We start from the raw sequence: 21,946 nt of genomic DNA, 5'->3' as shown, positions 1-21,946 counted from the left end.
TGACCGCCGCCGGAACCCCACCCCGCCGACGAGGTCCGACCCCCGGGGGACCCAGCCAAGATGGTGCTCGCGCAGCTGGGCGGGAGCATCTCCCGCGCGCTCGCGCAGATGAGCAACGCCACGGTGATCGACGAGAAGGTGCTCGGGGAGTGCCTCAACGAGATCTCCCGCGCGCTGCTGCAGTCCGACGTCCAGTTCAAGATGGTCCGCGACATGCAGACCAACATCAGGAAGATCGTCAACCTCGAGACCCTCGCCGCCGGCACCAACAAGCGACGCATCATACAGCAGGTCCCGCCCCCCGCTCCGGCCCTCCATTCATTTCCTGCGCTAGTTCGATCGATCCAGGGGGGACTGGGCGGGAGGATGCTGATGCCCTTGTTTTTCATTTTTCGTGCTGCAGGCCGTCTTCACGGAGCTCTGCAACATGCTCGATCCCGGGAAGCCGGCCTTCACCCCCAAGAAGGGCAAGCCCAGCGTCGTCATGTTCGTCGGGTTGCAGGGTCAGTCTCACTGACTAACCTCGCTTACCTGCTCTGTTTTTTGTTCTACGCCTATTACCTGAATTCCACTCGCTACATGTGATTGCTTATTATAGCTGTATATATCTACCAGTCTGCGTGTAGCATTACTAGACCACCTAGAATGAGTGCGTTGTTTAACCACCAGAGATGGTCTCATAGGAACTTTTTGTTTCATGTTTTTCCTGGTTATCTTGATAGGCGAGCAAAATCGAAAGCTCCAAACCTTGTTGAATAAATTGATGTAAATTTAGGCCATTATTGGGAGGAGAATTGCGGTTAGGGTCATCAATTACCTGTCACCAATAGAAGCAGACCTTGTTTAGTTTGTTGATGTAATCTTTTGCTCTATCCATGTGCTTCATTCGTGAATTGTGATGACAAGCAACTATAGGAATAGGAATCAGTATTATACTCAATGGTCTTCTCAATTCTGTCTTGAGAAGTATGGCAAGGTAGATAAATTGTTCTGTGGATAACTTATAATGACCCAGGCATTTCAGGGGGTAGCTGTAGGTGCTATATCTAAAGCCTTGAGAATCATCACCATTTCCTGCTTCATTTTCCTAGTTGTTCGTACTTGTGAGATATCTCCATTTTCCTGTCCTAGTTTTGACAGAGTCAAAACATCCAGTGCTGTGTTCATTATCGTTTTCCTTCTCTTTTATATAGTTGCGATGTAACGTTCACTGAATAACTATATATGTCTGTAGGTTCTGGAAAAACTACCACATGTACCAAATACGCATATTATCATCAGCGCAAGGGATTTAAACCGTCTCTGGTTTGTGCCGATACATTCCGAGCTGGTGCTTTTGATCAGTTGAAGCAGAATGCAACCAAGGCAAAGATACCTTTTTACGGAAGGTTCTCTACATTGATAGATTTACCTGTGGGTTAAAAGCTTCTCTCCAAATTTTGCACTAAATAAAATTGCCTTCTTTGCAGCTACATGGAGTCAGATCCTGTGAAAATTGCTGTTGAGGGTCTGGAAAGGTTCAGGAAAGAAAATTCTGATCTCATCATTATTGACACAAGTGGACGCCATAAGCAAGAGGCTGCACTCTTCGAAGAAATGCGTCAAGTTGCAGAAGCAACGGTATTTACACTGTCATAGTCTTGCACCCTTATTTTTCCTGTAATGTTGAGATTTTCACCCACCTTTTCATGGTTCATTGCAGAAACCAGACCTGGTGATATTTGTGATGGATGGCAGTATTGGTCAGGCTGCGTTTGATCAGGCACAAGCATTTAAACAAAGTGCTTCTGTTGGTGCTGTCATCGTAACGAAATTGGATGGTCATGCAAAAGGAGGCGGTGCACTTAGCGCGTTAGTATTACTTTTTATTTTTCTTGTTCTTCCTGGTGCTATTTCCTGTATCGTGTTGCTTATGAGCGATATTATTTACAAAGAATCTAAGTTAGCTTAGTTTGTTCTTTGGTAAAATTTCTTCATTATAATTCTTCTTGTGGGATTTTCCCCCTCTGGTTAATATGTCCTTCTAGAGTTGAATTTCATTTTACCAGGTTACATATCATCCATGTTATTTTAGTTCAACAAGAAAATGCTACTTGGTTTAGGATCACTTCAATCTGAATGGTTGCACATATGTTTAGTGTATCTGTGAAGCAGTTAAGATTGTTATTTATCTGCTCAGCTGTATTCTCAAATCCTGTTTTAGCTTCTTTTTTTATTGTGTTTATTACAAGTAGGCGAGGATACCGTTTGTTAGAGTAAACAGGTGAAGAATCAGAGGAACTTTTTTTTTACATCCTTGCCTCTTTTTTCCCCAGGGTTGCAGCTACAAAAAGTCCAGTGATATTTATTGGAACTGGAGAACACATTGATGAATTTGAGATTTTTGATGTGAAACCATTTGTCAGCCGTCTGCTAGGTTAGCAACTACATTTAATATTGTGTGTAGCTTGGTGTTTCTTCTTTCTAGTTTACCTAATGATGTATTTGTCAGGTATGGGAGACTTGTCTGGCTTAATGGACAAGATCCAGGATGTTATGCCTGCTGATCAACAGCCTGAGCTTCTGGCAAAGCTGGCTGAAGGAACCTTCACTCTCAGACTTTTGTATGAGCAATTCCAGAATCTTCTGAAAATGGGTCCTATTGGCCAGGTTAACTATCTTTTACTCCCTTTGTTCACAAATATAATATGTTTTGGATATTTCACTATGGACTACATACGAACTGAAATGAGTGAACAAACACACTAAAATGCGTCTATATACATACGAATCAGAAGAAAAGTTAGGACATGTTATAACAGTGAACGGAGGGAGTAGTATTTATCATGTTAACGTCTGATTAACCTTCGTATGATACATTATACTCCCTCCGTCCCGAAAAACATGTCGCACGCGCAGTACAGTGATGTTTTTGCGGAAAAGCCCTTGAACTTCTAAAGCTCAGACAAATTAGTCCCCATCTCGTTCTTCCTCCTCCGTCCGTCGCCCGCGCGGCGCCATGGCCAGCCGCCCGTTGCCCGAGCAGGTCCTGCTCTGCCGACGAGCCCGCCCAGGAGGCCGCCCACAACAGGCCCTGCGCCGCCGACGAGCCCGCCCAGGAGGACCTCCGCTGCCCACCCACGAGCAGGGCCTCCGCCACCCACCGCCGTTGCGCTGGTCCACTTTGCCCCCGATTCCGCCGTCCACCGCCGCCACGCTGGTCCAATTTGCCCCCAATTCTGCCGCCCACCGCCGCAGCGCTGGTCCACTTCGCCCCCGATTCGGCCGCCGCGCTGGTCCACTTCGGCCGCCGGCTACTGGTGGTGGTGGTTGTGGTCGACGGCCACTAACCCCCCAGGAACAGGATCTTAGTAAGATTGTGATCTCTTCGTACTGCTGTAAACAAAGATTGTAAGAAGATATTAGTAAGATTGAGATCTTACTAACTATTGTTGCATGAGTATTACTAAGATCTTACTGGTTGTTGTTGAGCATTCTGTACAACAACAACAACATTGATTTCAAATTCGTTTACTGAATTTAAATGACGGGACTAACAGAATTTGCTCATGATCAGAAACTGCTGAAAATGCAGTGCCTACACCATTCTATACCAATCACACCACAACTCAGAGAAAAATGAAGCACAGAGCTACTCCCGACACACCACAATTTACACAGGATCCACCACATTTTGGAGTAATTTGCAGTAAGGAATTGACAGCACTAAACATCTTGGAATTGACCTGCGAAGAAGACGCCGCCGCTGCCGTCGAGCTTGCAAGGGGGAGCCTTTGCTCTTGTCGTCTGGCTCGTCGCAAGGAGGAGTACATAGTTTCAGACAATACATATACCTGCGACTGGAAACGCTGCTGGACCCCATGGAAGAGCTGCTCCTCTGATGGAGTACCTGAAAACACCCAGTTGTGTAAAGCCCAGTTCTGTACCTGAAAATTCAGATTGTGAAGAATTTCCAATCAAAGTCCATACGAAATTCCAATCAAAGTACTCCAACTTAAATGATTCTGAATAAAACAAGGTTCAGAACTAACAAGGTTCAGAAATGTTGTCTCCAACTTAAATTCAGAATTCTACTCCTTACAGCACACCAGTGACAGATCTTGACACACCGGCACACCCATCTCCTCAAGCTCCTGCACGCACATAATCGATCACTTCCCCCAATCACTACGGCATACCGCATCCAAGGAGTCATACTCAGCTCGATTTGGTACCTTCTAGAGCGACTCACCGGCGGAGCACGCCTGCTCGACGCCCTGCTTGGCGTCGGCACTCACCAAGGTCGGACCTTGACGAACAGCTCCATGGCGTCCGTCTCCTGACGAGCAGGCGCGGATCTGGCCGCCACCATGGCCTGCTCGATGGCGGACATGGATGGAGGCAGCAGGGAGGAGCTCACCATGGAGAAGGAAGGAGGGCACAAGCCATGGCGACGAGCCGACGACGAGGGACTCGAGGAAGGCGACGACGAGGGACTCAAGGAAGGGGCAAAGCCGTTCCTTGAGCTTCGCGGGGGAGCTGTGGCGCGGCGGAAGCAGTATTTGCAGGGTAGGGAGGAGAGAACTAGGCGGGGGAGCTGCGCGGGCGAGCTGCGGCGCGGCAGGGCGGCGCGGGGGAGCCGCGGCTCGGCGTGGGGGAGCTGCTAGGCGTCGCCGGCAAGTGGGCGAGCGACCGAGCGTGGGCGAGCTGCGCAGTCGGAGGGGAACGGAGACTGCGGGTTCTGTCGGTATAAGATGGAGGGGTTTTCTGCAAAATGTAAGCTGCGACATGTTTTTCGGGACGGAGGGAGTATCGAGTATTTGATTTTCACACGAAGTCATCCAACAAGACAAGCAAGACCCCACAACTATAATTCTGATATCATTTGTTTAAGCCTGCGTCGTCTTGTTTATCTTGCAGGTCTTCTCCATGTTGCCTGGATTTAGTTCAGAGTTGATGCCAAAAGGACATGAGAAAGAAGGCCAAGCGAAGATTAAGCGGTACATGACGATTATGGATTCCATGACAGCAGCAGGTGAGCTAGATTAGATCAAGGCTTTCCTTTGTACAACACAAGAGCGACGTTCGGAAACTTATCCCAACCCTGATCTACTTTTCAGAGCTCGACAGTACAAACCCAAAGCTGATGACTGAGTCGCGAATCATCCGGATCGCTCGGGGGTCTGGCAGGCAAATCAGAGACGTGATGGACATGCTGGAAGAGTACAAGCGGCTAGCCAAGATGTGGAGCAAGATGAAGGGGCTAAAGATGCCGAAGAATGGAAAGATGAGCGACCTGTCCCAGAACCTGAACATCCAGCAGATGACCAAGGCGCTCCCGCCGCAAGTGCTGAAGCAGATGGGCGGCATGGGCGGCCTGCAGGCCCTGATGAAGCAGATGGGCGGCAAGGACATGAGCAAAATGCTCGGTGGCATGGGACTGGGCGGTGATTAGCCTGGCAAATGTAGGTAGAGTTTCTTCTGGGCATAGGTGGTGTGCTTGCTGCGTTGTCAGAGTTTGCTATATTTATATAGATCTCAAAAGATTTCCCATCCTGACAAATATAGTCCTCAACTCTTGAAAAAATCATTTGAAATTTCTCTGGAACTAACATCTAGTAAGGTCATCAAATTTACAGGTAGTGTAGCTTCTGTGAATTTGTTGCGTCGTCGCGTTCCTCGCTTGGTATACTTGTTTTATGAATCATGCGGTCTTCTGGATCTGGAGAGCCTGAAACCCAGAGTTAAAATTTGATGTCTGAAGTCTAAAGCGTTTCACTGTTTAATGTATTACTCCCTCCGTTTCTAAACATTTGTCTTTCTAGACATTTCAAATGATTACAACATACGGATGTATGTAAACCTATTTTAGAGTGTAGATTCACTCATTTTGCTTCGTATGTAGTCACTTGTTGAAATCTCTAGAAAGACAAATATTTAGGAACGGAGGGAGTACTTTTCGGCGATTAGTGCAAAGCGGAGAATGAAGTTATGTGAGTCAGTGTACTGATAATTTCGACGCACTAATGTTTCAAGACCTTTTAGGTCTAGATTTAACAGCACATGATTGCCTAATTAGTGCCAACTTTGGGATTGCCGTGCGTTGTAAGAGACGTTTCATGCTGGGGGCGAAATTAGTAATAAAGACAGCAGCAAGGCACCATACTTTTTCTGAGGGAAACATAGACTTTATCTCTGGTACTAGTATGTTTAGTAAGGCACCATGCTTTACCATCTACTACTGCAAAATAAAGCACGCGACATGACACTAACTGCGCTAAAGAAAACGTAAAGCTACATACGCATACACTGCACGATGCCTTTTAACTCCACTCAAGAGACACTTGTCTGATGCACACCAATTTCACAATTAGTCACTAGTTATCTCTGATTATTTTTGTGAAATTTGCCGACGGCCTCTTTTACTTTGAGAAAATCAAGGAGGCCAACAGGGTGGCGCGCAAGCTAGCTAGACACTCATATGATTTTAAGTCGAAAATTGTTTTGGGAGGATGATCCTCCTAGTTCCGTTTCACCTCTTTTGTGGAACGATGTAACTATGTTAAATTTGCAATGAAGTGTGCTGGTGAGCATTCCCATAGAAAACGACTTGCTATGTTTAATCTATTCATTTATTTATTTTTGCAAACATGTCTAGTCAAATCAGAATATCTTGCTCGATGGGGATAGTTCATTTGCTAAATGGGAATTTATTTGTTTATATAGAAAACCATGCCTTGATTTGTGTTTATCGAACCATTTTACAAAGCGATGACACACGACTAGATTCATCACGGTGCCATAAATCACTTCTCATTTAACTAACAAACCCACATATTTCTCTCTAAAATAAGTCTGAACTCAAATTTGAAGTCTGAAATCCAGAGTTAAAATTTTAAGTCTGAAATCCAATCGTTGCGCCGTTTAATGCTAGAGCGTTTCACACTGAAAGTTCCTACTTTTTGGCGATTAGTGCAAAGAGGAGAATGAAGTTCTGTGTGAGTCAGTGCACTATATTGATAAGTTGGGCGCACAGATGAACTAACATCTCAGGACTGTTAGGCCTAGATTTTACATGCGTGCGTTGTAAGAGACGTTTCATGCTGGGGGAGAAACAATAGTAAGGCACCATATTGTTTTTTAGGGAAACATTCTTTATCTCTAGAGGAGGAAAGAGATGGGGGCGGACCGGCGGGGGCGGGGGCGGCGCCGACGAGAGGAGAAGAGCTTTTCTTGTATAGGAAGAAAGAAATGGAAGAAGAATTGTATCTAACATACATAATGGCATGGAGTAAAGCGAAGTGTTTCAGAGTACATAAGGATAAGAGAATAACACGCGCTCGAGCAAAATTTACATTGGGCAATATCTACGATACAGTAGATTGGACTCGGTGCATTCTAGCTGACTGTGCGTGTGTCACAACAAAACGACGACGACGAGGTTTAGAGTAGTTTTGTCAAACTACAAACATTTTCCTTGGGCCAGTTCTTCTGTTGGCTTCTAAAATAAGTTGACATAAGTCGTCCCCTAACCCGTTTATTTTAAAAGCCCGACAAAATTTATTTATGTCACAAGCCTACTTTATTAAGACTTGACTAGTAGCCTTAAAAAAAAGGTATGACTAGGTCTCAGTCGACTGAGATTTAACAAAGTCTCAGTCAAGTAACATAACATGCAATAGAGAAAAAGAAAAACTAAAAAGAATTTTTTGCATGAATCAACGTAAGATCTCACGGGTATAGCATCGACTGAGACTTAGCAAGACTGTTAAAAAAAATAGTTTGGTTGATAGGAAGCAGACTATTCTAAAAGCGCAAAAAACTAAAAAAAAAAACTGACCTCTGATCCAGCACTGAAACAAAGCCTCTAGTAAATAAAAACCCATTAAAAAAAAATTAAAACCCACAAACCACATCGGATCCAAATCTCAAACCCTGCCCAAACCAAAAAAATCTCCTCTGGCCACCAACCCCCACCCATCCATCCATAAAAAGGCGTCCGAACGAAACTGCCCCGGATTTCGTTCGAAACCGCAAAACCTTTTCCAGAAACCACCAAAAAAACCACAAAACAAAAACCCCGCAGGGACAGGGAGGCTCCTGGCTCTTCAAGGCGGGGGCCCCGCGCCACAGTCTCAAAAGAGCCGAGCCACCCTCCTGCCCCCAGCCGGACCCCGCGTGTGCCCTCGTTCGCCCCGTGCTCCGCCCATGGAGGCCACCCCGATCTCCGTCAAGCCCCCCTCGCCGCCCCCGCCCCCGCCCCCGCACCTCACGGCGGCGGTGCCCCTCTCGGCCGTGGAGCCCCCGCCCTCGCCGCCGCCGGCCGTGGCGGCGGCCCCGGAGGGCCCCGACGCGCTGCCGGATCCCACCAGCATGAACCAGCTCGCGCTCGCCACCACGCCCAAGAGGTGAGGTCCCCCCCGCCCCGGCCCCGTGCGTCTCCGTTCCCCGGTTCCGGCGTCTCGCCGGGGGTTATCCGGCCGGCTGATCTGACTGAGGCGGACGTTTGTTGTTTGAGCAGGCAGAAGCTGGAGGACGCCGCGGATGGGTGCAAGCATTGCGCCTGCAAAAAGTCCAGATGCCTGAAGCTGTAAGCAGCCCCCCTGTCCCTCCCGATTTCGCCGCCGGGCCCTAGGATGTGCCCTGTTTCGCCTCCGGTGCTTCGGGTTTCTAGACAGGGACGGCCAATTTTGAAATGTTGGGTGCCGTGCGGTTTCGCTGCTCAGGTTTGCTTCCGTTTAGGTGCTAGAGAGGGGCATCTGCGCGAGGGTGGGATGGTTTAATCATCCTGTCTAATTTGATATCCTGGTCACATATCTGCTTCAGTTTCAAAAATCCCTTTGGTATGCTGGGTTCTCTAGTGAACTCGTAGCAGCTTGCCTCTCGTAGCATGCAGTGAGAAATTAAGGAAATTATTTTCCTGATATATGTGCTTGCTGCAGAGGTTCCCAAATTCAGAATTAGTTTTTCATGATGGGGAGTGCATCACTTGTTTTAGCATTCGTTTGTGCGCTATTTGATTATACTGCGATTCCGCTTCCTAAGTTACCTCAATTCCTCCTTTGAAACATAGCTCATGGAGCAGATTATATCTGTGTGGCCAGACTAAGCAGCTTATAATGTGTTCCAGTAGATAAAAAATGACTCAGATTTTGCTATCGAAGTGTTTTAGAATCCCAAGTCGTTTCTCATCTACTGGGACACATTATTATTGGTGAAAATGTTTATCAGTATATGATGATTAGTTTAAATGTGGATGGTTTCCTAGCCCCAGTGGAGGGAGTGCAGTGGCGCATTCCCGCCGGCGCGGGTTTGATCCCAGTGGCCATCATTTAACCATCCTGGTTAATATCACGGTATTGGACGACGTGTGTCTCACAAAATTCCTTCTTAATTAAAAAACCACAGGGGCTCCTCCCCCTGCTGGTCTAATTTTTTCTTTAATGATTAGTTTAAATGAAATCGTATCTATACATGTATGTGCCGATATTTTTTTATGAACTAAGATTTGTAACGAACTATTAACATAAATCATGATTATCTGCGTATGCAGGTATTGTCCATGTTTTGCTGGTGGAGGTTATTGTTCTGAAAAATGTGGATGCGTGCCATGTTTCAACAAGTCTGATTTTGCAGAGACAGTTCAGACCACTCGCAAGGTGCTACTTTCACGTCAGAAACGGATGTCTCTGAAAATTAATAGAAGACTGGAGGCTAATGCTGAAACTATGGTTGTTTTCCTGACTCAGTTAGACGATGTTGCATTTTCTAAGTTCCCTTTGGCTCATAACAATAATTTCCATACTATGTCTTTGTCACCTGCAGGAAGATGCACACAATTCTTCTTCTTCAACTCCACCAAGGCGAGGTTGCAATTGCAAGAAATCAAGTTGCCTAAAGAAATACTGTGATTGCTACCAGGTTCCATCTTAGCTCCAAACACTTTACTATATCTTTCGGGTGCAAATTTATTCTCAAGTTGATTCGTGTGAACAGGATGGGACTGGATGCTCCTTATTTTGTCGATGCGAGGATTGCAAGAATCCTTATGGGAAAAATGGTAAGTACGGAGTGCTTGTGATGATTTCGTTCTTCAGTGAAACCTGTGTAAATATCCCCTTGTGCAATATCATCGTTTGCTGGCTAATGACTGTCTCTCCTACTGCAGAAGGTTTTATGGCGGACGAAAGCAAGCGTTTTATATACACCGGTGCGGATCTGGACCATAGCGAGGACGAACACGACTTTGTCGTGGAGCGTTCGCCTCGCCTGCAATCGCCCATCTCAAAGGAGTCCTCTTTCCAACACACCCCGCCTCGCAGCAAGGCCTCGAGCAGAGACACGCACCTGCTGCCGCAGGTGCTGTCGCAGTGGCAGCCGCGCTCATGGCAGCTGTCCTCGAAGAGGCAGGGCAACGACCACCGGGTGGTCGACGACTCGGGAGAGAACCACAAGAGCTCGAGCCACGAGTGGCAGCTGGCGAAGCACCAGGTCCAGGAGGACGCCTACAGCATCTCGCGGTGCGTCCAGATCCTGAACGGCATGGTGGAGCTGTCGCAGGTGGAGAAGTCGGTGGCCCCCGACGTGTTCCTGCAGCCGGGCAACCGGGAGATATTCGTCTCCCTGGGGCTCGACGTCCGCGCCCTGTGGCTCAAGCGCAAGATCCAGCACCTGACTTAGGGCAGCAGTGTTTTTTTCTCTAGTGTTGTTGGGGCCTCCGGGTGAGGTTTGAGGGGGAGCATTGGATGTTGCGTTTATAGATGATGATGGTGATGGATGCCCTGCTGGCCGATTGGAATTCGCAGGATGTTTAGGGTTTTTCCTGTATACTGAGATGTGTATCCCGGATCTGCACCGCCTGTCGTTGTAGAGAGCTTAGCGGCTGAGTACCTGGTGACATGTTGCAATAATTGATGATTTGTTATTATGCACCTGTATTTAGCTAATGTGATGTTGTGTCTGAGATGAAATGCTGTCTAGAGTTGAAGTTCTCCGTACGAAACATGGAATATATGCGTCAAACAGAGCTAGGAATATTCTCGTGGTCTGGCAGGGTCCTATGAAAATCTAGGAGAGTTCTTGGAATGTACTCCCTCCAATCCAAATTAATTGACAAAATGAAAATCTAGAACAGTTCTTGGCTCCTATCCAAATGTACTCCCTTCAATCCAAATTAATTGACACAGTACAAAGTTGTACCCAAGCTGCTGCGTCAATTACTCCCTCCGTCTCATAATATAAGAGCATACTCCCTCCGTCTCATAATATAAGAACATTTATTATGAGAATAATAAGAACGTTTATTATGAGAGAGGGAGTAGTTTGGATCAGAGGGAGTATAAGAATTGTATACAGAAAGTGTACATGGAATGTCCTTTCCTCGTGTATCAAACAGGGCCTGGAGTTCCTGTGGATCACCTATCGACACCAGACCATGGAACGTTTCAGAGGTCCAGGCGTCCGTGGCCGGACCAAGTCCAGCAGAATCGAAATAAAACAACGAAAAACATAACCGAGATAAGCAGGAAGCTTAAAATGCAAAACAAAATGATGGGGAATCATCGAATCATCCAGCAAAACCTCAGCCTCGTCGAGGTAACCAACACAGCACGATTTTATATCTCGATTTCATTACAGAGGTCATAATAGGGTTATACAAGCTTTATTGCGGCACGGCGCATTCTAGTACAGAATAGGGACCATAAATTTTGCGCTCAGTACATAGTTTTGAACGGTCATATTGCTTGCATGCACCAAGCGGGAGCCTCAGCCGCGTGGTCAGTTTGCTGATTCATGGATCCATCTGAAGCTCTAGCTAAAATAGAAACACAGAAGCAGGAATTAGGAGCCCATAAACAGTGCCATTTAATTCAGAGTTATCGGGTCTTCGAAGCACCATACCTTCAGCCATGTCACATCCTCAATTGGTGAGATGACAGATCAGTTTCCCTTGAGAACTGACATCAGCGAGAAACTTAGCAATCAAGTGTTTTCTGGTACGCAACCTGCAGGTACCCCAAAGGAGGTTACGCAACAAATGTAACAAGTCGTGCCAGAAATAACCGACAAATAGAAATCTTTTATCAGCAGTGTTTCTCAGTTGATGAATTTCTCGGTTGTATATGCCTTATTTTTATATTAACCAAACGCCGTAGTGGCTAAACACACCAAAGAATCTATCAGCAATCATCAAGAGCCATGCTTATACACAACTTCAACCCAACTATAACAACAGCAGGTCATGTGGAAAGCACCACAAGTTTAGTTGATGAACTAAAATTTACTGTATAAGTATGGGCATCAGTCGACTCACTAGTCTTCAAAATTAAATCGTAAAAGCATAATATATCGACAGAGGATAAACATACCGAGGTTGAATCCTTCAGCAACTCCCTGATTGCCATTGTAGCATAGGATGATGCAGGTAAAGTAAATGCTAATTTCACGGCCAGTTTGCTTGGCAATGTATCTGAGCTGCCAATAGACTTGTTTTCTACTAAGCTAGTTTCACTGGTTGGCATGGAGGTCTCCAATGGCTCTTCCATCTTGCAATCAGGTGGATTGGAGGCGGAATTTTCACTAGATGCAGCAGGCTCATTAGCTACCTTTGCTTCTGTAAGCTTGCTTTTGGAGAGAATATCCAAATCGGTTTCTGCTAAAGATGCACTGTCATCCGTGTATGTCATGAGTTCCCTGCAGTCATCAAAGCATTTTATCAAAATGGTGCAGTCATACTAGATTCAACAAAAAGGAATAAGAATTAATACACGGCAGTGTTACTCCTCTAAAATAACTCATGCGGTCAGATTAACACTTCAAGCAAGCCCAATGGATAGAGTTAAGAGAATGACTTTGATGGATTAACACAGTAAACTATTGATGGAAATACACATACCACTCAAAATCAATAGGCTTCTGGAACACCCTACGGTAACCTCCTTTCATGCTTGTAATTGAGAACTCCCTAACAAATGGTGTTTGCATCATACAGCGCAAAAATTAGGATATGATGTAGCAGTAAAACAAGCATGTGTAGATGCAATGTATATGAAATGATTAATACACCGCAGAAGAAAAAATAAATTGTCATTGCTCAATGCATTAGGCTGCACTATTTACAGCTGCCCTTGATTCAAGGACTATGCATAGGCTAGAAAGAATTCTGGGAGCAATATGAAGAAACTTACTTCACACCATGAGCATTCTCTGTCAAGCTAATGCCATCCTGAGACATGAAATCCAAAGTAACATTATGATTCTCGTCATGGCAGAAGCCACTAAGAAATTGTGTGACTCATAACACATTTGCTAATAAAACCAGTGATATTACAGTATGACAGCTAATATCCACAAAGGAAAAGGATAAATCAAACACATTTTAGTCAGCATAGTCCAAAGGCCACAGCATTGCAATATCTGATTCAATGAAATAGGAACTGGGAATGCTTGTAACAGAAATTCAACAGTGCGCAAGTTTTGACCATACCAGAATCTCCGAATACACACTGCAATATACTCCTTCCGTCCCAAAATAAGTGTCTCAACTTTAGTATAACTTTGTACTAGAGTTAGTACAAAGCTGAGACACTTATTTTGGGACGGAGGGAGTAGTATTTACCTTTTTAGCCATTTCATGGTAAATCTCAGCAACTTCATTCCCAGGGAACAATGCTTGTGAACTGTGTAATAACAATAACAAGCTGAATCTATTTGTTTTCTTGACAAGTGGAATCATGACAGGAACAAAATGAATATATGAATAAGGGAATTGGTCATTTACCCAGGCAAAGGAAGGACGACATCTTCAAACGAGTAGATCCCTTTCGATAAATCTTCAGAATCAACTAGCTACAAGAGAAACAAAGGTGCAGGAGTAGGCATATGAGAAGGAACATTTTCTGTGTATGAGCATGTAGGTTTGTAGCAAACCTTCACAGACTGGATATTTTCTTCTGGAATTGCTTCAGGACAAATATCAATTTCAGAAGAATTTGTAAGGCCATCAACTTCTGAAGTACCCACAGAAGTTGCTTCTCCAGGATGGCTTTCTTTGGTATAGATTAGATCACCTTCTACGACCTGTGAAATGCCTGTCAAATCACCAGTTAGAATATAAAAAGGGAGCGTGAAGTCCACCATAAAAACCTCACGGGATAACACACCTCATGAAATAGTAACGGTTAGCCCAAAACATCAAATTGTACAATGATTCAATTGAAACTGAGTAACTGTACAAGGACGAAGTAGACTGACCATACTTTTCAACTCTCATGCTGGCAGCATGATTCCAAAGGTAACTTTGGTAAGAATGGACATACCTACAGAAGCCAATCAGTAATCAGTAATAAGTAAAAGGACAGAAACAAAGTAGAATTATTCAAAAAAACGCAGAAAAGTGAACAGCAGAAATATTTCGATTTAGCAAGTGATATGTAACTAGAGTAGCACAATACTGTTGACTAACATGTAAAGTGGATGTACTACTGTTGATGTCAGATTACATCTAAAGTGACTGATTATAAAGAAATATACTCCCTCCGTCCCAAAATACGTGACTCAACTTAGTACTAAAACTAGTACAAAGTTGAGTCACTTATTTTGCGACGGAGGGAGTATATACTTACTATAAAACAATTTTCTGCATTCTACAATTATCATATTCTCGGAGAAGAAAACCACCAATGTCGTTTAATTTGAAGTAACTAGTTATATCAAGAAAAAGCAATCCATACAAGATAAAGATATATGGCATACATCATTCTTAACGGTCTTGGTATACCCTTTAATGCTTGTAGATAGTTCTCAGGGCATTTCCTCAAACACTGAAGCTGAAAATAGTGCATGGATGGATATTAGTTTAATTTCCACAAAAGGCGCACTTATTCATCTAATACAAGGATATTTTGATGTAAATGATAAAGGACTACACTTACAATAGCCTTCTCAGCCACAAGATGGCGAGGAAAGTTCCTCAGAGCCATATCAATATCACCATGTTGCTTGTAATGTTCACGCACCTCCTTTATGTCATCACGCTGTTCGGAGTATCGAGTTATGTTGAACAAAAGTTGGCACAGCACAACATGCAATCCTAATTAGATACAAACAAAATAATTTGAGGATATCTCCTTCCCTTGGATCAAGAACCAAGTTTACAGCATTTTTCCATTCTCCTCTAAGCAAAGCAGCTCCAATACGGTGGGTTGGTACTGAACCACTTCCAAAGCGCTAACCATACAAAATAGATGAACTCAATAAGGTTCACAAATAACAGCAAAATAAATTCTGGAGCACACGCAGAAGTTCCTAGGCCTGTACCTGCAAACCATAGTAGTTGATAAATCCGTTCTTTCCTAAGCCATCCATAGCAGCCTTTATCATGTCTTCCGATTCTGCAACAACACCTCTAAAGAAATGCAGGTAAACATAAGTTACCCAATTTTCTCAGTTTGTTAAAGCATGGGGGCTTTGGCTATGGCATCAGGAATCAAGAAGGAGAAGATGTCTTAAGCTTTGCTCTAGCCTACAACATGATTGTAGCTAACACCCTCTTTAGAAAGAGAGAATCACATCTGGTGACTTTTAGTAGTGGCCAACACTCTAGCCAGATTGATTTCATCCTCTCGAGAAGAGAAGATAGGCATGCGTGCCTAGACTGTAAGGTGATACCTGGGGAGAGTGTTGTACCCCAGCATAAGCTGGTGGTTGCTGACTTCCGCTTTCGGATTCGTGTCCAGCGGGATAAGCGTGCCAAGGTCGCTAGAACGAAGTGGTGGAAGCTCAAGGGGGAGGTAGCTCAGGTGTTCAAGGAGAGGGTATTTAAGGAGGGCCCTTGGGAGGAAGGAGGGGATGCGGACAATGTGTGGATGAAGATGGCGACTTGCATTCGTAAGGTGGCCTCGAAGGAGTTTGGAGTGTCCAGGGGAAGGAGAAGCGAAGATAAGGATACCTGGTGGTGGAATGATGATGTCCAGAAGGCGCTTAAAGAGAAGAAAGATTGCTTCAGACGCCTATACCTGGATAGGAGTGCAGACAACATAGAGAAGTACAAGATGGCGAAGAAGGCCGCAAAGCGAGCTGTTGGTGAAGCAAGGGGTCGGGCATATGAGGACCTCTACCAACGGTTAGGCACGAAGGAAGGTGAAAGGGACATCTATAAGATGGCTAAGATCCGGGAGAGGAAGACGAGGGATATTGGCCAAGTCAAATGCATCAAGGACGGAGCAGGCCAACTCTTGGTGAAGGACGAAGAGATTAAGCATAGATGGCGGGAGTACTTCGACAAGCTGTTCAATGGGGAGAATGAGAGTTCTACCATTGAACTGAATGACTCCTTTGATGAGACCAGCATGCGTTTTGTGCGGCGCATCCAGGAGTCTGAGGTGAAGGAGGCTTAAAAAGGATGAAAGGAGGCAAGGCGATGGGCCCTGATTGTATCCTCATTGAGGTGTGGAAAGGTCTCGGGGACATAGCGATAGTATGGCTAACCAAGCTTTTCAACCTCATTTTTCAGGCAAACAAGATGCCAGAAGAATGGAGACGGAGTATATTAGTACCAATCTTCAAGAACAAGGGGGATGTTCAGAGTTGTACTAATTACCGTGGAATTAAGCTGATGAGCCATACAATGAAGCTATGGGAGAGAGTCATTGAGCACCGCTTAATAAGAATGACAAGCGTGACCAAAAATCAGTTTGGTTTCATGCCTGGGAGGTCGACCATGGAAGCCATTTTCTTGGTACGACAACTTATGGAGAGATATAGGGAGCATAAGAAGGACTTGCATATGGTGTTCATTGACTTGGAGAAGGCCTATGATAAGATACCGCGGAATGTCATGTGGTGGGCCTTGGAGAAACACAAAGTCCCAGCAAAGTACATTACCCTCATCAAGGACATGTACAATAATGTTGTGACAAGTGTTCGAACAAGTGATGTCGACACCGATGACTTCCCGATTAAGATAGGACTGCATCAGGGGTCAGCTTTGAGCCCTTATCTTTTTGCATTGGTGATGGATGAGGTCACAAGGGGTATACAAGGAGATATCCCATGGTGTATGCTCTTTGCGGATGATGTGGTGCTAGTTGACGATAGTCGGACGAGGGTAAATAGGAAGTTAGAGTTATGGAGACAAACCTTGGAATCGAAAGGGTTTAGGCTTAGTAGAACTAAAACCGAGTACATGATGTGCGGTTTCACTACTACTAGCTGTGAGGAGGAGGTTAGCCTTGATGGCCAGGTGGTACCTCGGAAGGACACCTTTCGGTATTTGGGGTCAATGTTGCAGGAGGATGGGGGTATTGATGAAGATGTGAACCATCGAATCAAAGCCGGATGGATGAAGTGGCGCCAAGCTTCTGGCATTCTCTGTGACAAGAGAGTGCCACAAAAGCTAAAAGGCAAGTTCTACAGGACGGCGGTTCGACCCGCAATGTTGTATGGCGCGGAGTGTTGGCCGACTAAAAGGCGACATGTTCAACAGTTAGGTGTGGCGGAGATGCGTATGTTGAGATGGATGTGTGGCCACACGAGGAAGGATCGAGTCCGGAATGATGATATACGAGATAGAGTTGGGGTAGCACCAATTGAGGAGAAGCTTGTCCAACATCGTTTGAGATGGTTTGGGCATATTCAGCGCAGGCCTCCAGAAGCTCCAGTGCATAGCGGACGGCTAAAGCGTGCGGAGAATGTCAAGAGAGGGCGGGGTCGACCGATTTTGACATGGGAGGAATCCGTTAAGAGAGACCTGAAGGATTGGAGTATCGACAAAGAGCTAGCTATGGACAGGGGTGCGTGGAAGCTTGCTATCCATGTGCCAGAGCCATGAGTTGGTTGCGAGATCTTATGGGTTTCACCTCTAGCCTACCCCAACTTGCTTGGGACTAAAGGCTTTGTTGTTGTTGTTGTTGTTAAAGCAAAATATACAAGGTTCCATGCATGTGGGCTTAAGTAATATATTAATACTACTATTTTCAAAAAATATACTAATACTACACCACAAAGGGCAAAACTATAAAATAACTGATAGTGGTGAGGTAGTGTGTACTGTCTACTGTGTAGATGCCTCTGTTTTCAAGGCGTCCCTAAGACGTCGCCTAGGCGACGCTTAGGCGTCAGGGCGCCCTGCGAGGGCAAGGCGTCCACCTCGCCTTAGGTGGGTGTCTAAGGCGTCCGCCTTAAGCTATAAGGCGTCCGAGGCGTCTGCCTAGGCGTCCGAGGCGTTGCCTTAGTCCATTTTGGACGCCTTAGCTTGCCAGGCAGGCAGGGGAGCTGTTTTAGGCGGGAAACAGAGTTTTGGCGGGAAACTGGAATCATGTTGGCGCCAACAGGTAAGAGGGGAGAAAGAGAGAGAGAGAAACAGCCCCCAATCCACACACTCCTCCCCCTCCTTCTCTTCAGTGGCTCCTCTCCAGCAGATCTGGTTCCTCCTCCTCTCCAGCAGCTCCTCCCCCTCCTCTCCAACGGTTCCTCCTCTCCAGCAGCTCCTCCTCTTCCTCCTGTCCAGCAGCTCCTCCTCCTCTTCCTCCTGTCCAGCAGCTCCTCCTCATCCTCCTGTCCAGCAGCTCCTCCTCCTCTGCAGTACAGCAACAACAAGCAAGAGCAACAGTATGCCCAATGCGGAGGGGGAGGATTCAGACTACGTTGAGGATGATGATGATGTGAGCAATGACGATCAAGAGCCAACTAATGTTGACCAAGATGGTGAAGACAACACCAATGCCAATGAGTTTGATGATGATGACTTTTGATTGAGACTTTGAGAGTGGAGAGACATGAGAGAGCTAAGCTGGCCACCTTTATCCCTTTTGCTATGCTGGAGTTATCTATTATTCTGTTTGTCTTATGTGGACTACTGGACTTGTGTCATTTGAATTGGTTAATGGTTATGTAATATGCCATGCATTGCAGATCGCAGTTGCACTCATACTTGCTATCTTTCTTTCCACTTTTGTTCGCTGCCTCACTTTTATTTCTATTTTTTGTGGAATGTGCACTGGTAAGTGATACATTATTCTAACATATTTGTTCATGACTTCATGTTGATGCAGAATTCTGTTGGGGAGAAAAGCAAGTGCAAAGAGGATGGGGGCTCTACAACAATCAGTTGCAAGGTGTGTATGGCTGTATGCCTAGTTGCTTAATGCCTACCAAATTCTACTTAATTCTGTTGCTTACAAGTCTCTAAGGCGTCGCCTCGCCTTATGCCTCAGCGCTTAGGCAGTGAGGCGCCCCCCCAGCGCCTCGCCTCGCCTTACCGCCTTAAAAACATAGGTAGATGCAAATCAAATCAGGCCTACAATAGCACTAAATTTTGTGTTACACTTTCAGAAGAGCATTGGAGCAGGAGCGCTTCTATATACTAAATTATATGGAAAAAAGAGAAGATATGATACCTCAGGGTAATTGTAAACCGATTTCCCATGAGTTGACCAAGACCAAGTCCCTCCTTTACATAACTAGAGAGGATACGTTAGTTGCTAAAGTATCACTTAGGACAGCTATATTCCAGTGATCCTACAAAAATCAATTGATCACCTACCAGAAGTTTCCAACTTTGATGCCATACAGTCGCTTATTAAGTGCAGCGATTTTATTTGCTGGCACCTTGAAAACGGTAACCTAATAGGAAAAGAATTAGATCAGTAGCCAAGGCAATTACATGCAAAGGGTCATAACCATGAAACAGAAATTATAACCAAATCTACCAAATAGCCAGAAAATCATGAAACAAACTACATAACCTAGTTTGATCAATGATACTAATAATAAAATCTAGAACGAATGCATATTAAATTTTACACGAAATTATTAACTGGTTGTAACACCATAATAGCATACATAATTACACATACAGATACAGTTCACTTATAGCTATAGATAAAATCACCTAAAGTATTTTTCGTCCACACCCATGTATGAAAGTTTAGCTATTTTATCCCAAAACGCAAATCCATCATTACATGAATTAAATTCAGAGAGATGGTTTACATAGGAATAATAAACACCTGTTGCGTCGTAACAGCACGTTTATCCTTTGTTCCAGAAAACCCAAATGAGCGTGACTGCAAAAAGCATAATCAAGTCATTACTCGGTTGGCAAAGAACAGTTACTGAATGATGCCATCAATGAGATAAATAGCAACCAAGATGTACCTGGAGTCCTAACATTTTTCCTATTACTCCCAATGCATCTTGGGTGTCCTTGTTTTCTTTGCAAAGGTGAAACCTGATCAGTGTCACAGAATGGTAGCTCCAGTTACAGAACTAGTTAGCAGCAAAACTAGACACGACGCAAACATTACATTTATATTCCTTACTACACAAATATAGAGGAGTTGTTATAGCTACATTACTCATGTTACCAAATTCAAACAAGCCTGTCAACTATGCCAAACACGAGGAATGAATGTGTTATAGCGCAAACACTAATAACAATTTGGGTAGGACAACAGATGATCAATTCAAACAGAATTTCATCACCTCAGGAACTTCCCAGCATGAGCTGGCCAACTAGACGACCCTCTACTGTCAAATGGCCTGTCGTCTCCCCAATCAGAACCATTCATGTTCTTCCTCTTCCTTCCTCTGCCAGCACCACCCCTCCCACCACCGCCCCTCCCTCCACCGCCACGGCCCCGCCCTCCTCCAGCTTCAGACCCCACGCGTACCCTGATGTATTTCTGAACCCCGTCGCTGTGTTCCACTGTGTCTGTGACCAAGAACTTGAAGTTTCTTTTGAAAAAGTTGTGCACCTCCTGCAAGCAAATAAACGCTCCAAATCAGACAGTTCCCCCAAATTCAGCCACACAAGACAAGCAGCACCGCCGAACCAAACCCACCGATCGATGAGCCTTGTCGGCATCGGGCGAGAGCATGACCGGCAAGAATTCGCCCTCGCCGCCGGCCGCGACCTTCTCCAGAAGCCCCCTCAGCGCGTGGCAGTCGGCCTCGCCGCAGAGCCCGCTGAACGACTCGAGAGCCTTGGAGTGGTCGGCGTCGGCCGCCGGCGCCGCCTTCTCCTCCTCCTTGGCATCCACGCACTGCAATGCACGAGCCGTGGGTGAAACCGGGACCGGGCGCGCGGAATCACCGAGCAGACGTCGCGGGGGGGGCGCGAGTACCTACCTGGTCGGGGAGATCGAGGGAGGTGAGGCGGACGACGGAGCCGTCGCGGGCGACCTCGTGGACGATGAAGTCGGAGTAGCGGTGCTTGAGGACGCCGCGGAAGCCCGGGAGGGCGGAGGTGAAGCAGGCGATGCCGACCTCGGCCTCGGTGACGGAGCTCGAGCGCGCCATGGGAGCGGGGTGGGCTGATTTGGGGGCTAGGGTTTTGGGAGGGAAATGGCGGAGAGGGTTTAGCCGGGGGGAAAGCCGCTGGCTGTACCTCTGATAGGTGGGGCCGCATCGGCCACTGGAGACCTTCTCTGCCGTTGGATCATCGTGGATGGCCTAGATCAATTGAATGGCAACCAAACAAAACTGCCTTCCCCACTCTCCTCCCCAACTCCCTGTTGATGTCGATATTACCATTGGGGAAGATGCAAAACAATATTGTCCCTTTTTTAGTTTTTTGGGTGGCCACAAATGCCGGTTTATCGCTCTGAGGGATTGAAATCTGATCATCATTCAATGTAACTATTTGTCCATTAATCATTTGATGCTATCATGGGAACCCGGTTAGAGGTCCGACAAGCACTTTCAACAGAAGAAGGCTCAAGGGCTCATCTGAGGCGAAGTGTTAATAAGGATCATCACCTGTTGCGAGCACACAAGGACGCGGTTGGGGATGCAAATTTGAAACCTTCAGGGTACCTACTTAGTTCAATCAGATGAACTAAGTTTCAAAGATGAAGTGAATTCTAATATTTTATTTCATTTAGTTGAACAAAAGAGGGTTGGAGGGTACCCTCAAGGTTCTAAATCTGCATGCTTACATGCTGTAAAGAGGAAGTGGTGCAAAATG

At 45.7% G+C, this 21,946-nt stretch overlaps 3 protein-coding genes and 1 pseudogene across 3 annotated transcripts in view; 2 read left to right on the top strand and 2 right to left on the bottom strand.

The window, feature by feature from the left end:
* Positions 1–5,739, top strand: part of LOC119286158 (signal recognition particle 54 kDa protein 2) — a 6,180-nt gene extending 441 nt beyond the window's left edge. The window contains exons 2-10 of the mRNA XM_037565513.1: positions 1–291; positions 404–503; positions 1,235–1,388; positions 1,470–1,620; positions 1,703–1,851; positions 2,316–2,416; positions 2,492–2,649; positions 4,900–5,014; positions 5,100–5,739. Coding sequence (XP_037421410.1) covers positions 61–291; positions 404–503; positions 1,235–1,388; positions 1,470–1,620; positions 1,703–1,851; positions 2,316–2,416; positions 2,492–2,649; positions 4,900–5,014; positions 5,100–5,434 — 1,494 coding nt within the window. The 5' untranslated portion in view covers positions 1–60 and the 3' untranslated portion in view covers positions 5,435–5,739. The remainder of the gene's footprint in view (positions 292–403; positions 504–1,234; positions 1,389–1,469; positions 1,621–1,702; positions 1,852–2,315; positions 2,417–2,491; positions 2,650–4,899; positions 5,015–5,099) is intronic.
* On the bottom strand, positions 4,191–4,892 carry LOC119286167 (annotated as a pseudogene).
* Positions 5,740–8,172: 2,433 nt separating the features above from the next.
* Positions 8,173–10,925, top strand: LOC119286149 (protein tesmin/TSO1-like CXC 3). Its single transcript, XM_037565501.1, has 6 exons — positions 8,173–8,387; positions 8,501–8,569; positions 9,533–9,710; positions 9,805–9,900; positions 9,976–10,039; positions 10,148–10,925. The coding sequence occupies exons 1-6, from the start codon at positions 8,188–8,190 to the stop codon at positions 10,657–10,659; spliced, it is 1,119 nt and encodes a 372-aa protein (XP_037421398.1). The 5' UTR covers positions 8,173–8,187; the 3' UTR covers positions 10,660–10,925.
* A 620-nt stretch (positions 10,926–11,545) lies between these two features.
* LOC119286140 (pseudouridylate synthase 7 homolog) lies at positions 11,546–21,323 on the bottom strand. Its single transcript, XM_037565495.1, has 20 exons — positions 21,109–21,323; positions 20,823–21,023; positions 20,464–20,738; positions 20,137–20,209; positions 19,989–20,045; positions 19,523–19,602; positions 19,377–19,439; positions 15,298–15,385; positions 15,105–15,207; positions 14,913–15,016; positions 14,734–14,807; positions 14,233–14,297; positions 13,909–14,069; positions 13,760–13,827; positions 13,598–13,658; positions 13,167–13,204; positions 12,875–12,943; positions 12,348–12,672; positions 11,881–11,984; positions 11,546–11,794 (listed from the first exon to the last, which is right to left on the bottom strand). Exons 1-19 carry the CDS (start codon positions 21,277–21,279, stop codon positions 11,955–11,957), a joined length of 2,106 nt encoding a protein of 701 aa, XP_037421392.1. The 5' UTR covers positions 21,280–21,323; the 3' UTR covers positions 11,546–11,794; positions 11,881–11,954.
* Between the last annotated feature and the right edge of the window lie 623 nt (positions 21,324–21,946).

The sequence above is a fragment of the Triticum dicoccoides genome, chromosome 1A, assembly GCF_002162155.2.
Source record: "Triticum dicoccoides isolate Atlit2015 ecotype Zavitan chromosome 1A, WEW_v2.0, whole genome shotgun sequence".
NCBI lineage: Eukaryota > Viridiplantae > Streptophyta > Magnoliopsida > Poales > Poaceae > Triticum > Triticum dicoccoides.
The sequence above is the reverse complement of the archived record's forward strand: the minus strand, read 5'-3'. Positions and strand labels throughout refer to the sequence as shown.

Coding starts and splice junctions, on each gene's coding strand:
- LOC119286149 (XM_037565501.1), top strand. CDS start 8,188: ATGGAGGCCACCCCGATCTCCGTCAAGCCCCCCTCGCCGCCCCCGCCC. Junction 8,570..9,532: donor AAGTCCAGATGCCTGAAGCT/GTAAGCAGCCCC, acceptor CTGCGTATGCAG/GTATTGTCCATGTTTTGCTG. Junction 9,711..9,804: donor AGGCTAATGCTGAAACTATG/GTTGTTTTCCTG, acceptor TGTCACCTGCAG/GAAGATGCACACAATTCTTC.
- LOC119286140 (XM_037565495.1), bottom strand. CDS start 21,279: ATGGCGCGCTCGAGCTCCGTCACCGAGGCCGAGGTCGGCATCGCCTGC. Junction 15,386..19,376: donor CGGTTTACAATTACCCTGAG/GTATCATATCTT, acceptor GCATTTCTTTAG/AGGTGTTGTTGCAGAATCGG. Junction 15,208..15,297: donor TCAACTACTATGGTTTGCAG/GTACAGGCCTAG, acceptor TTGTATGGTTAG/CGCTTTGGAAGTGGTTCAGT.